This window comes from Aegilops tauschii, chromosome 5 (assembly GCF_002575655.3).
Source record: "Aegilops tauschii subsp. strangulata cultivar AL8/78 chromosome 5, Aet v6.0, whole genome shotgun sequence".
NCBI classification, from domain to species: Eukaryota; Viridiplantae; Streptophyta; class Magnoliopsida; order Poales; family Poaceae; genus Aegilops; species Aegilops tauschii.
In genome coordinates, this window is record NC_053039.3 from 289206747 (window position 1) to 289220342 (window position 13596).

Genomic DNA, 13596 nt, shown 5'->3' on the forward strand with positions numbered 1-13596 from the left:
TCTACCGCCAGGGACAACGGCGGTAGCCTGTCTGACCCTATGCTAGAACCTCTGGCAGTAGGACGTGGCTGGGTTTTTGCCTCAAAAAGTTTCTGTAACGAAATATCAAAGCGCCCTGGCGGTAGGTTCAGGCGGTAGGCCGTGTGACCCTACCGTCGGTCCGTGGCGGTAGGGTCATGTGTTTTATGGTTTCAAGTTTAATTGCTTACTTCTTTTTAAAATCAATATCACAGCAACTTGAAGTACATATACATAGGCGTCATATACACATTAATAAAACTTGAAGTACATAGACATGTCAAACGAAGTTCAACTAATTAGCAAACGGAGTTTCACATAGTTTCACAAATAGCAAACACATAGTTCCACGTAGTTTCACAACCACTAGACAACTACAAGAGCCAAGTATTCAAGAGCAGAATTACTTCTCCTGCTCCTCTTGGAGGTACGGTCCTCGTTCTTTGAACGATTCTCTTCAGTCTTCTTCTTGGGCCATCGAGTAACCGGTCTCTGGAAAGGGTCCGGACTCAGCAAATTCTTCTTCTTCGGATTCCTCTTCGGCAGCTGAGATGACTGAGTTGGTGGAGGTCTGTAATCTTCATCGTACTCCTCCTTCCCATTGCTCTCATCCTTCGCTTACTCATGATAGGCCTCCTCCTCATCTTCTTTATGTGTGGCCTCCTCCTCCTCCTCCTCCTCCTCCTCATCCTCCTCCTCAACCAACCTAGACGACGAGGGAACATGGCTCGATGAGCCGATGAGACCCTGTGTGGCTGCAGGATGATAAGCTTCAACCTACCCAACTCCAGCACACCCAAGCAGGCCTACCAGCTTGCGACAACGCTTCACGAACTTCTGCACTCACAATGAAACAAGGGGATAATAAGTATCAGATTTTTGATTGCAAGTGAACAAGATGCATCTGTTCCGAGGAGGCTGAAATTGTACCTTCATCGCCCCCCTCACCTTGTTCTCAGATTGTACGCTCCCGGGGGTATCACCTAGTGCATCTGAGGCTTCAAAGATGCATCTGTTCAGCTCACCGGACTGTAACGGCATAAGTCAGTCTCGATGACGAATAAAATAATTTAAATACAATCGTCGGTTCAAACTTACCACTCTGTTGATGAGGGGTGCAAACTCCCAAAATCCACTATGCATGTCTCTGATGCGGGTCTGGTAGGCCTCTTCCTCGGGGTCATCCCTCTCAAGCTCCACGATGTCTTCCGCCATCCACTGAGGCCTGAGACGAAGACCGTGCTTCTGGCCATCATCATACCACCTCATGTGTCGGCCCAGGTAAGCATCCCAGTCAGACACTTCCCTCTCCCCATCGTTACGGTACCTCCGTCGGTTCCACTCCGTCACATGAGTTTTATGCTCCTCTCCCCAGTCTGTGATCGACTGATTCTTTTGCCGGCTCATCCTGCAAGGCATAGGCCACAAGAAACATCATAATAAAGTCGAACGCAATGAAATCATGGGCACAAAGAACAAGCGCGCTCACATGTGGAGCGCGTGGCCGCCGGTATCGGTCGGCGGGCCCGGTGGGGTATGCTGATACATCCCGAACTGCGTGGCCACGCGGCATGGCAAGTGCCGCTCGACGGCGTACACACAGATCATGGGCATGATGCACCGCCAAAGACCACTGTCTGCATCGCACATCACGTTCAGATCGAAGTCCCACTCTCGGTCATGATACGGCCACCAGTTTACCTATTACATATACATTGGTAAGTTCCCACTCTCGGTCAAAAGCGGAATCAAAGAGAAAGGTGGTGAGCGAGTTCATATACCCGCGTATGCGTCAAAGCGTCCAACTCGTTGGTGTAGGTCTTGCACGAAGTCTTGTTTAGGCCCGTGTAGAGTTTGACAACGTCCCACTCGTAAGCTACGGTGGGGTGTCGAGTCTCGTCGCCGTCTTCGCTATAGGCACCCCATGGGCGTCTTGGCATCTTCTCCGGACGCCCCACCGGCAGCCACTCCCATATCCAAATGGAGAGGGGCCAGACAAAGCCACCCATATTGGACTTGTCTCCTGTCCTCTAGGTTGCGTCGTCAAGCTGCAAAACATCAAATAAGGATCAGATATAACAAAATGTCATGGACATACTTTCGTAGGTAGGCAATTAGATACTCTCTTACCGAACGGTATAGGTAGGCGAGAGATGCGGTCCCCCAACTGTACCCTGCATCCCAATCGGCTAGGAAGAACAGATACGACCAGTTGGCAGAGTTCCCGGAGCTGTCTGGAAACACGACCCCCGTGAGAAGATACCACAGGTAGGCCCTAGCGTACCACTCCACAGTCACCTCATCTGCGCCATCGGGGCATGTCTTCCGGTGCTCCGAGAGCCAGGGCAACGATACACCGGATGTACGGTTACCCTTAGCACCGGGGCAGTCGCCGATGAGGGTGGTAACCCTCTACTGCCAGTTGGTCCTCTCCACTCACCCGGTGAGTGCATGACCTCGATCGGCATGGCAGTAATCATCGACCAATCCTCAAGGATCACCGTCATCTCCCCGCATGGCAGATGGAAAGAATGGGTCTCCGGTCGCCACCGGTCAATCAAAACTGTCAGAGCTGCGTGGACAAGCGTCGGCGGCTGACGCTTGAACTGCAACACGAAAACCAACAGTCAGGCTCTCTTGAAGTACGGCGCGTAGCGCTCGTCGTAGTCCATATTCCCGGCAACTCCGTGACCCCTCATGCGCAGTGGCTGGAGCATCTGTCAAAAAGTGGACGGCAAAAGTTAGGAACTTATTTTCATCAATCCGAAAACTTTGATCAATATTTCCTTCATATTACTTACCACTCCGTTCTCTATGAAACGGGCACGATGACCCTTGTCGAATGCTTAGTCAAGCATGGAGTACTGTGGGCCGATGTTGTCCGCAAGAGGTGCCCGCCTTTATAAAATTTCATAAACAAAAGCATCATAAGCATAAGCGTACATAAACAAAAAATGAAAATTCTTGGTTACATGAACTAGGTTTCATCTTCCAACATGCATATTCCTCCAACAACATCTACTACACATGATGGATCACATCATATCAACATGCATCATATCAAAATAAAATTCTCAAACATGCATCATATCATCATTTTTTAAAACAATTTTTTTTAAATAGAGTTCATCTTGAATGTATTTTCTCCAAACAACATCTTCATATCATCATATCAACATGCACCATAAAACAAAACAAGTTCTCCCACATGCATTACATCATAACTTTTTTAACAAAAAAAATTATGAATTAGGGTTCATCTTCACACTAACATATGAACTATTGATTAGAGTTCATATTCAATACCACTAGTTACTAAAGAACTAAGAACTAGAACTACAATCAAGCTAAAACAATCCTAGGTGAAAAAAATCCAATCTAAGTTCAAAAATATGATGGATTTCAAGCAAATAATTCGTCGAATCGGAAGCAAGTTTGCAAAAACTACTTGGAAGGGTCGGAGGAGCTTACGATTCTCTCTTCGGGGCCATCTCGATCCGCAAAAACGATGACAAAACAGTGAAGATCCGAGGGGGAGAGTGGAGGAGATGAGAGAGGGAGAGAGGGGCGAGGGGGGAGAAAGATGAAACTGCCGACGGGGGAGGGGGAGGGGTGGGGAGATGGGCAGGGGGCGCGGGGTCTCGGGCGAAATAACCGCTCGCACCCTACCATCAGGGGTGCTGGCGATAGGGTTAGACAGTCTACCGCCAGGGAGCCAGGTAGGGCGCGACGGAGGGGGACGGCAGCCGTCTCCGCGTGCTGACGTGCTGATGTCTAACCCTACCGCCAGCACCACTGGCGGTAAAAAAGGGTCAAATCTTTAAAAAAAAATCTAACCGGCGTCAGATTCGGAATTTGTATGCGAGAAGAGTGAAAACACGAAATTTTGCCCCGTAGCGTTGTTCTACTTCGTAGTTCGCACAGACGCTTTCTGGTGGTCAGGAATGCAGTTTCAGTTCGGTGCAAGTACGTGTTTATCTACTGTCACAGCTCTGGTAGGCTGGCAGCCAAAGCTGTGGCGGAAAGGGAGGATTTCTTGTCTCCACGCTTCACAACTGGGCAGCTCGCAAAGCTGTAGGTTGGTCCCTCGTTCCTTGTCCTTCTTGGTCTGTCAGATCGCTTGACAAGGCTGAAACAGAATCCGCTGTAAAAAATTAGAGGCCGTGATAACCGATGGTCTCCGTGTTTTTACCTGGTCAAACAGTTTTCGGGGTGACGTTTTACTAGTCGCAATCCTCTTTTGGCGGTCGACTAAAAAGTGCTGATTATTGTAAGCTGCTGCAGCTACTGGGCTTGCTACGCTGCCTGACCAAGAGGGCCGGGCTGAACCCATACGATTCAGTTTTCTTTTCACTAGATGACCAGTTGCGCCAATGGCGCAAAGGCCAAGAGTAAGCCATGTATTGAAAGAGTGTACATTAATATTATTATTCAGGCACATATTTAAACATATGAGAAAATTTTCCACTCACTATAAGTACAAGTGATGCAATACTCGTATAATGTACAAGGACATATCAGTATTAACAGAACCGTTAATTAGTCTCCACACCCGAGAAGCACATTTCACAGGGTTGAAACTTTTAAGCCTCACATTCCCAAGCAATCCTAAGGAGGCCAACAGAATTGAAATCACTGATGCAAAGTATCAGCAGTTAGTAATATTTATACACACAGCTTCTTTATTGTAGTCATATGATGATGAAATCAATACGTAAAATCAGCACCAAGGATAGCTGATCAGACAAACAAAAATTATGCATCCGACTGAACAACACTATTATGCATGGCTCATTTTAAAAGGCCCTCAATTCTAATTTCTATAAGAGCTTGAAGCTTTGGAGCCAAGGCTACGAACCTTCAAATCCAACCAAACATCTTACCATGCAAACACGGTAAAATGGGAAAGAAGGACTAAATGTGACGCACCAAAAGCGGAAGAAAATGTTGAACGACCTGGGCGTGAGGAGTTGTGCCGGTGACCTGGTGACGCCGAGCAGCGCGTGGATGTGGACCAGCCTGATAACGGTGGTGGCAGCGCCCTCCTCGTCGACCTTCAACAGCTCGCCAGAGTCTGCAATGCTCATACCTTGCATCGAGTAAATCCATCTCACTAAGAACGGGAATGAGCATCGCCTTTGACATGATCTTGATAGCATCTGCTTCCTACAATAGAACATGCAAAGAGAACATAATGAGGATAATATTATGCATGCATCACTCTGCACAAAAAACTCTCCAAAGAAGCAGCTTTTATTACTCTACCTCCAGTTCTCTAGCTTTCAATATTAAAGGAAAAAAAGCAATTTCCCATTAATTGTATACCACATAGCTAAACCCCAGATAACAATACACAAAACAGAGCAAAACTTCTTCATAATTCAATTAAAATGAGGCCATATGCATCATGATTAAAGTTGCTCATTATTTCAGTCCAGGTCACTGCACTGTTTCTTTACCGACGCCAAAAAGGTATTAACAATTAGTAATATAATACACCGTAGGTTGAATGAAATCTTTCATTTGGATTGAAAAATTAAATAACTACAAAAAATCTCGCAATCACAAATATAAGAATCTGAAGCTTTGTGGAGTCCTTGTTGTCTCCATGAAACATGAAGTTTAGTTCCAGTAACCTTACCTATGCACAATCACAATAATAACAGTTTCTTCTTCAATCCCTGTGTAGTACAGCAGCAATTGACATATTCATCAACTAATTAGCAATTGGTGTCATCCTAGTAGTATAAGGAGTGGCAAACTCAGATTCATTGAACAAAGGCATTTAGATGGTTCAAAGTTTAATCTGAAAAGGCGTAGAACAAATCATAACATCAAAATCAAGATGCAGGAATAAAGTGGCTGAGAGAGAGAGTGAGATTTCACCCTGTTCTTCATCACCATTCACCCAAATCTTCAGATTCTTCCTCTTCTTTTCTGCCTCAGATCTGCACACATTGTGCTTAGAAAAACAATGAATCAAATATTAAAATCAGATTCTCAAGGAACTAAAGAAAATTTTTGGGGAGGAAGATGGAGAAACACAGATGGGAAACCTAGATTGGGTACGGTGAGTTGTCAAGCAGCTTCCAGTAGTAAAAACAAAGGAGAACACAAAGCTTATATTGACAACCAGCCAAAGTTCAGTACCTGGCCAATGCATAGGAGTATGATGGAATATTACACAATTGGAAATCCTAAACGACAAAATGATTACAAATAATAATGATATAATATTAGAATTAAAATAAGCAAGCCCTGATTATATGTGAGTGCATACCAAAGTTTTGTGAGGTTAGGCCTGAACATAAACATGAGAAATGAACGCAAGTACCAGTAGCATCTAATTATTGGCCCAACATGTACTGTTTAATCAGTATACATAATAGCGTGAATGAACTCAATATGTATGGAAGGAATAAACAAGAAAAATATTGCCTCATGCATTGGCACGGGTCTCGCCGATCTGAGCCTGGCAGCAAAATATACCAGCATGTAAAGGAAGGATTGTAGAAAATTTAAGAGAAGCAGATGCCAGGTAAAGAAAAAAGCATGTATCTTAGTCAGCTCAATCAGATTATCCATAGCACTTCCTCTAGGAATGAGCGAGAAAATGATCACAAATCATATGGCAATGGAATATCTAGTCTTGCTGCTGCTAGCCCTCATCGCTGATGTGCTCCTTCCTTAGTCGCTGTCCTCGAACCTCCTGCTTAGCCGGGGAGGAGAGGGTAGCGGGGCGCAGGAGCTGTGTGAGATCGGCAGCCTCCATCTCCCACCCGCTGAGCCGCCTACCTGACTGGCACCTGCTCCGCCCCTCCTTCGGCCAACAACATCCAGGTTGAGCGCTTCCTCAGAACTACTAATACAGAGTTGCAAAAGAAAGAATGGAAAATGCCTTATTAGCAACGCATGGATACCCCCAGTTTATAGAAGGATAGTAAGCATGGATGAGTTCATAGACATGGTGCTCACCGGAAGGGCTGCTGGTGATTCCTATATCCTTCAGCGGAGGAGGAACCAAACTAAGAGAGCATCGTCATGTTCTATCTTACTCGAGTGACCAAAAGATGAAATAATTATTAATTAATTTGTGCAAGAATAATATTAATAAATTCATTAGTTTAGAAAGCGTGAACAACAATATTAATCAATAGAAAGAGCGAAGAAATTACCTCCTTCTGTTCAGTAACATCGCCATGTACAAAGCATATAATTAACCTGCAGATTTCAAAAAAAAATTATGGCCTCATAAAAATTGTGGCATAGTTCTAAAAAGTTGGATCGTTGGATTTTCCGACATTAATCCATATAGCAAATTTCACACTCTATATTCTTTCTCATATCTTTTCTTAATGTCCTGTAACTCCATCCAGATAGTTTATATAACAAGTAATTCGCACCAAAAATAGTTCACACCCTCGGATCATCACACTCTCTATAGGCAACAATTGTTAGAGTAAGCCACACAACGATGGTGATCAGCATGTGCGTGTGTTGGTCGAGTCCGGACGCCGGTGCGTGGCCGCGTCCGTGGCCGTGGCGAGTGGAGTCTCCGAGCTGGCCGAGTCTCTGTGCGGCAGTTCCTGCATGTGTGGTGCATGGGAGCTGCGTCTCCGCAGGCTACAAAGCCGGCCACTTCCAGGTTGTTAGCAGCATGCATGTAGCTAGGGATTAGTTAGTGCATGGGTTAGTGGTCGATCTAGCCGGCTGGGCTGTGCGTGCCTCTGCGTATTAAAGTGGCCACGGTGCTGGTGTGTAGGTGTGCCAGAGAAGAGAGATGTAGCCTCTCGGAGTGTATGTGTGCTCGCCGTGAGGTGGTGTGTGTGCCTCGACTTCGTGCTCGAGGGAAGTGAAAGCTGTTCGTGCGGCTGTGGCGTTCGTGCGCCGGAAAATCTTCCCTGTGTCCACTGTCTCCTTTCTTCCTCCTTCTTCTTCTTCGTTGTGGCAGAGTGAGAGCGAGAGGGAGGTGCAGAGAGAGAGAGCGAGAGGCAGGCCGCGGCAACAACAACAATAACTACCAGCCGTACGACACGCTCTGTTCTGCTTAACATGTCATGCATGGCTGGTATTCCAAAAGAGAGCAGTCACATGCGAAGAAGAGTCTCACTCAAGTAGGAGGTCATCATGTTGTGTTCTGTTTCTGGCCATTAGTCTCAAGGATTCATGTCCAGACATATTTCTTGTGTATGCACAAAGGACAACTAATTGGACTCTGCATCTATAGTTTTCTGCTTCAACGGGTTAACAAGATTCATGTCCAGAATCCAAGTCATGAGACAAATCTGCGCCGATGGTGGCGCATACACAAGATGATTTATTACATTTAAAAGATAGATAGTAGAGCCGGTTCCTACATGTCAAGTAAATCCTACGCAAATAGTGCCCGATAACCAATGTACACACACATTCAGACAAAAAGAAAAACATGGCCATAAAAATTGTTGCACCCATGATTTCTACTGTATATGCAACATCCCTCCATTTATCTATGTATATCCATGAAAGCAAGAATCATTGTCAAAATGTTTGTCCATTCAGCAAGCGAGCAGTTATTACAACGCTTCTATTGCCCACCCCTACTTAAATGTTTTGAAGAGGTTAGGTCATAGGTGGTTCCAGTATGGTCTTTTAATAGGTTATTAAGTCATTTCTGTGTGCACGATGGGTTATTAAGAAGACAAATATATCAAAATGAAGTGAGTATTAACCACACAAACACACACACAATTTTGATATGAATAAATAAGTGTGCACTAACACAACAATCACAAAGGATTAGCATATACATTCATGAGACCAAAAAGGACAGTCTTTATAACAACAAGTCACAACAAAAGAAATATACTCTCCACAGAACAAAAAACTAACGAGGGAATAACAATTATAAAGAAACACCCAAATCCACTGAAACTGTTGAACTACATGACTGAATCTATGAAGCATAATAAGAATTGCAGAAACCACTTTGGACCTTTTTCACAAACTGAAGGTAGCATTGTAGGTACTAATTAACCCTGGGGCATATAATAACATGTAGTCAAATAGCTCGAATCAAGGAAATTTGATAGTAAGAAAAGGGATGGGGGTGTTCTACAACCATAGCTACAGAGTACATAACAAAAGTTAGCTGCTTGGGGAAAAAATGGATGCATCTTGGATCTACCTGATGTTAGTAGTTGCCGCTGCATATAAGTACGTAGCTCCCCTAGAAACCAGCTGCCCCTGGGAGAGCAAGGACAGATAGATTAGAATGGGGTGGGTTGGAGGCACAAGTGAGAAGCAAGGAAAAAGGAAAGGGGAGGAGGACCCATACCTGGTTCTCTGGCCGCTGCAACCCATGGTCGAAGGAGAGGCAGCGGCGCTGGGGGGTTGGGGAATTTTTTGGGCTCCTCATCCGGCGGCGGCGGCATCCAGATTGAGCTCCTCGCTGCTCCTTCCCCCACCGCCGACCTCCTCTGCTCTTCCATTCTGCCCGTGCTTTCCCATGGCTGCGACCTGCGACCGGACCAGAACCACAGCGCACAACGCCGGAGATGCGGGCTAGGTCGAGCGAGCCGCGCTCGGAGCACCGAGAGGGCAGGGAGGAGGAGACGACGCGGCGAGGCGAGGGCGAGCGGAAGCGATCTGGATGGCGGCGGGGCAGGGAGGCGGGGGCGGGTCGAGGGGGAGAGAGAGATGAGGCAGGAGGAAGAGGAAAGGGGGCGGCGCGAGTGCGGGAGGAGCAGCGGCTAGGTCTTCTCCACAGGAGCGGCTCCCTTTTATACTCCAATGCGTGAAATGACGAAAATGCCCCCGGCAGGGCACCGAATTAACAAGCGGTGGCACAACGATTTAAAGGTGACGTGGAGGCAACGGTTGTGACTACGAGTCCATGAGGGTTTATATGTTCAATTACACTCGCCATTTCTAGGTTTGCCTGAAGTGGCACGATCTATCAAAATGACTACTCAATAAGATTGGAAGAGTGAGTACGTTCCGCATTTGTTTAATGTTCTAGTCAGCAGACTAGTCATATTCTTTTCTATTTGCTGCAAGTCTAATTCACTTGTGTGCCACCACCTGCTACTCTGGTAGAAAAAGCTGAGAGCAAAACAAGGTCTTCCAGTCTCCATGCGAACAATCATCTGATTGCCAGTAAGGAACAAGGCCATGCTCATCCTCATCCTCAGCCTTCCAACACAAACTCACAAAGCATGCCGTGTCTGCTCATGACGCTCTTGGCGAGAAGACCACAAATAGTGTATAAAAGTAAAAATATTAGTAAGCGGTATAATGGTGTTCAAAATGCCTATACAGCAACCAACAACTGATGGATGGTGTTTCTTATCCCATCAAACAATCTTTGTTTTTACCCGCGAAAAAAATCTTTTCTTTTTGAAACTAGGTCAAGCCAGTTTCTCCATCAGATAAAAGAAAACAAGGTCAAGCCTCCCATCCTCAGATTCAGAAAATCATAGACTTGGCTCTGGTGGAACCAACCCACCAAAGGTCCAAGTCCTAGACACTGGCACTAGTACTCGCATTTTCTTAAATTTATTTCAGACTTTTTAACTATGTTTGTTCACTGGGAGGAAACATTCCCGTCAACTACGAGACGTCTATGGTGACTTCGTCAACCTCAAGATGTTGTGCTAGCTCAGTATCCCGAAGGTGTTCATAGGGATGAGTGTATGTGAGCATTTGTAATTGTATTGTGCTAAAAAAAAGAGCCAACTCTACAACACAAGGTTAAGGGTGATCTACATACCCTTTAGACCTCTCCTCCAAAGTGACTGTCGTCGAGAATCTCGTTTCTCCTTCGAGATGGGATTGGAGGCCTCCTCCGATTCATCTACGAGGGATTCTCAGGCCCTTAATACTCGTGAAGAAGATGAGCTAGCGTAGCTTGTCCCGGTTCATGCGTGGAAGATGGCAAGTAATAGTGCGGCGACGTGTGGGGTTTGACAGTGATACGGGACCACAAATGGGCTAGGAAAGCCAATGAACATGAGGATGGCGATGGTCAAGAAGATCCAAAAGGAGGCCTCTCCAACCCCGACTGCCACACCTTGCATTGCCCCTCCTTCGCCAGATCCAATGCTCGCGCTTCCGGTGGCTCCCGTTGCTTGTCGGAGTTATTGGTCATGGGTAGCCTCATCCCCCCATGGCATTTCAAGACATCAGGGCCGACTGCGCCCCTCAAGCCTCAAAGCTTGGTCGCCGCCTTCTCGTAGCCGGCTGGTCCAAGCGGCCGGCTGCCGGAAGGCGGAGGACCCCAGAAGACGGCCACGAAGCGGGCCGCCTCCTAGCAGGCAGCCTCCAGAGAGGCCGGCTCCTAGCAGGCGGCACCAAGCGCCCTCAAAGTCCGAGCCCCCAAAAATACGATGAGACGGAGCATGGCTACAGAGAAGCCTGCCACCCTCGAATCCAGGACGGGTCGTGGCCACAGTACGTCGTACCAACCGGAGATCTCCCACACGGCGCGGCACTGTAGCCCCTCCACCGGTGACATCATCTACGTCAGAAGGGACCATGCTCCCACGACGGGTTGTCGGTACGGCCCACAAGCGGCGCGCCCTACCTGTCAGAGAGAAGCCAGAGGGCGGCAAGCACGGGCCAGTCGGCATGAGGAGAGGCCGGCACCCAGAAGGCGGCCCTCCCCCTTCCTAGGAGTTTGTGCGTCATTAACCAGAAGAGATGGGGAGTGGCTACAATGAACGCCCGCCAGGCGGCGGGACTGTAGCCACGCCTTCCCCGAGAAAGCAGGAGTCATTAGAGGCACGGCTACAGTGATGAACAGCCGACAAGACCCGCGAGCGGCGGGCGCGGCCTGTCGGCCAAATACAAGACAGCCGGCGGGGCCCACCAGTCGGCGGGCCCCAGCAGCCAGCGGAGAAGCCGGCGACAAGAGACGCTGATGGCCTCGGTCTACACCCGGTCGGTTTACCATTGTACCCCTGGGGGTAGGCCTATATAAACCCCCAGGGCACCCATGCAAAGGGTTCAGATCTTTAGCAAAACACACACACGTAAAGAAAGGAGAGAGCTAGCCTTGCCCTTCTTCCTCCTCTAGCAAACAGCTCAAGGAGCAACTTGTAGCTACTTGTTAAGATAGTGATCATGCGGAGACCCCACAGAGCAGGACTAGGGGTGTTATCTCCTAGGATAGCCCCGAACCTGGGTAAAGTTCGCCGGCGTACGTGTCTATGCCTTATCCCGCTTCCTGGCACCGGTGACGTCTTACTATCCCCCACCATGATAAGCCACCCGTTGGCATATATCGCACCAAAACCCCAACATTTGGCGCCCACCGTGGGGCTAGGTGCACCGTCGTCCGGAGATCTGTTCTGGACGGGAACCCTCTTCCTTCCTGGCGAGCGCAGCCAGCCTAGCACGCCTGACGGCGTTTGCGCTGACGTGCTGCATGGAGCGGAGGTCGCCTGTGCGACAAGCTGCCTCGCCGACCTTGTTAGCGAGATCCGCCTCTCCGACGATCCTGCATCCGACGTAGGCATAGACGGCCCCGAGAGCCGCCTCGCCAGCCTCCTCGACCAACTCCACATCGCCTACGAGCCGGCCTTCGACTTGGAGTCAATCGGCTCCACCGACCCGATGCTTGTCGACTCCGACACGGCATCCCTCGACGCGTTCCCCACCAACGTGGTAGTCATTGATGACCCTCTCCCTCGCGCCGACAGCGGCGGCAGCACCGTCACGGAGGTGCTTGTCATTAGCCATGGCGAGCACTCTGGCGGAGACGGCCAGGATCCGCTGCAGGCGGCCTTGCGGCACTTGGCCGCACCCATTCCCGAAGATGCTAATGGTGAGGCGCTGGAAGCGCATCGCAAGGCGCTCCTCGATAGCGCCAAGAAGCTGGCCAGCATGAGACGCCTCTCGAAGGCTTACCAGCGCGAGATGGACCGCCCTGTTGGCGGCACGCCGGCTCCTGGCGGGCCCAGCCGCATCGGCACGGTCCGGCAGCACGGCGCGGCCATTGCCAGCATGTTCGGGGCGGACCGCCCCATCTACGCCACGCCCAGGGAAAACATACGAGCTGCCCAGGCGGCAGCAGACGAGCTGGACAACCTCGAGGGCGACGAGCGTCGCCACATGACGGAGCGCGTCCAGCGGCTCATTGACGTGACGGCCGAGCAGCAAGAAGCCGGCTGCCGCGCCGATGCACCCAACCGGCGGAACGACGACTCGCCTCCTCGCCAAGATCAAGGTGCGACATCCCGGACGCCGACTGGCGGCGCCCGCGGACGACGAGACAAGGAGCCGGCTGCAAGCCGCAGCCGGACGCATATCTTCATTGACTGCGACCAAGACGGCCGCCCACGAGCGGTGGAACATCCGGGCGACTATCAGCCTCCCCTGCGCAGAGAAAGGCGCGTCTCCCCGCCGCCTGTTGATCATCCGAGTCTCAGTGGCCGGCTTGGCCCCCGAGAAGGAATCGGAGAGAATGATGCCCGCCACCGGATCGACCGTCTCAATCGATCCCTGGCGCTAGAAGAAGAAGACGCGCTGGGCCCGCCTTGTTTCAGCCCCCGCATCCGCGATGAGCCCTTCCCCAAAGGATTCACGCTCCCAAGAGAT

General features: G+C 49.2%; 1 protein-coding gene and 1 long non-coding RNA gene across 3 annotated transcripts; both read right to left on the reverse strand.

Moving 5' to 3' along the window:
- Positions 1 to 237: 237 nt before the first annotated feature.
- Positions 238 to 2918, reverse strand: LOC141023395 (serine/threonine-protein phosphatase 7 long form homolog). 2 transcript variants are annotated; one of them, XM_073500236.1, is made up of 7 exons: positions 2820 to 2918; positions 2149 to 2735; positions 1800 to 2066; positions 1508 to 1719; positions 1117 to 1426; positions 967 to 1047; positions 238 to 855 (listed from the first exon to the last, which is right to left on the reverse strand). In XM_073500236.1, exons 3-7 carry the CDS (start codon positions 2025 to 2027, stop codon positions 796 to 798), a joined length of 891 nt encoding a protein of 296 aa, XP_073356337.1. In that variant the 5' UTR covers positions 2028 to 2066; positions 2149 to 2735; positions 2820 to 2918; the 3' UTR covers positions 238 to 795. The 2 variants fall into 2 exon arrangements, with proteins under 2 accessions (XP_073356337.1, XP_073356336.1); XM_073500235.1 differs by lacking the exon at positions 2820 to 2918 and having other exon boundaries at positions 683 to 855; positions 949 to 1047; positions 2149 to 2244.
- Positions 2919 to 4627: 1709 nt separating this feature from the next.
- On the reverse strand, positions 4628 to 13025 carry LOC109780789 (uncharacterized). The gene is made up of 6 exons (XR_006663846.1): positions 12907 to 13025; positions 9335 to 9776; positions 9185 to 9243; positions 7194 to 7239; positions 6994 to 7068; positions 4628 to 6877 (listed from the first exon to the last, which is right to left on the reverse strand). It is a non-coding gene; the product is annotated as an uncharacterized lncRNA (long non-coding RNA).
- Between the last annotated feature and the right edge of the window lie 571 nt (positions 13026 to 13596).

Excerpts from the sequence above, each read along its gene's own strand:
- LOC141023395 (XM_073500235.1), bottom strand. The coding sequence starts at position 2,027 with ATGGGTGGCTTTGTCTGGCCCCTCTCCATTTGGATATGGGAGTGGCTG. Across the intron at positions 1,720-1,799 it reads ACGCTTTGACGCATACGCGG|GTAAACTGGTGGCCGTATCA; the intron begins GTATATGAACTC and ends TATATGTAATAG. Across the intron at positions 856-948 it reads AGGTGAGGGGGGCGATGAAG|AAGTTCGTGAAGCGTTGTCG; the intron begins GTACAATTTCAG and ends TTGTGAGTGCAG.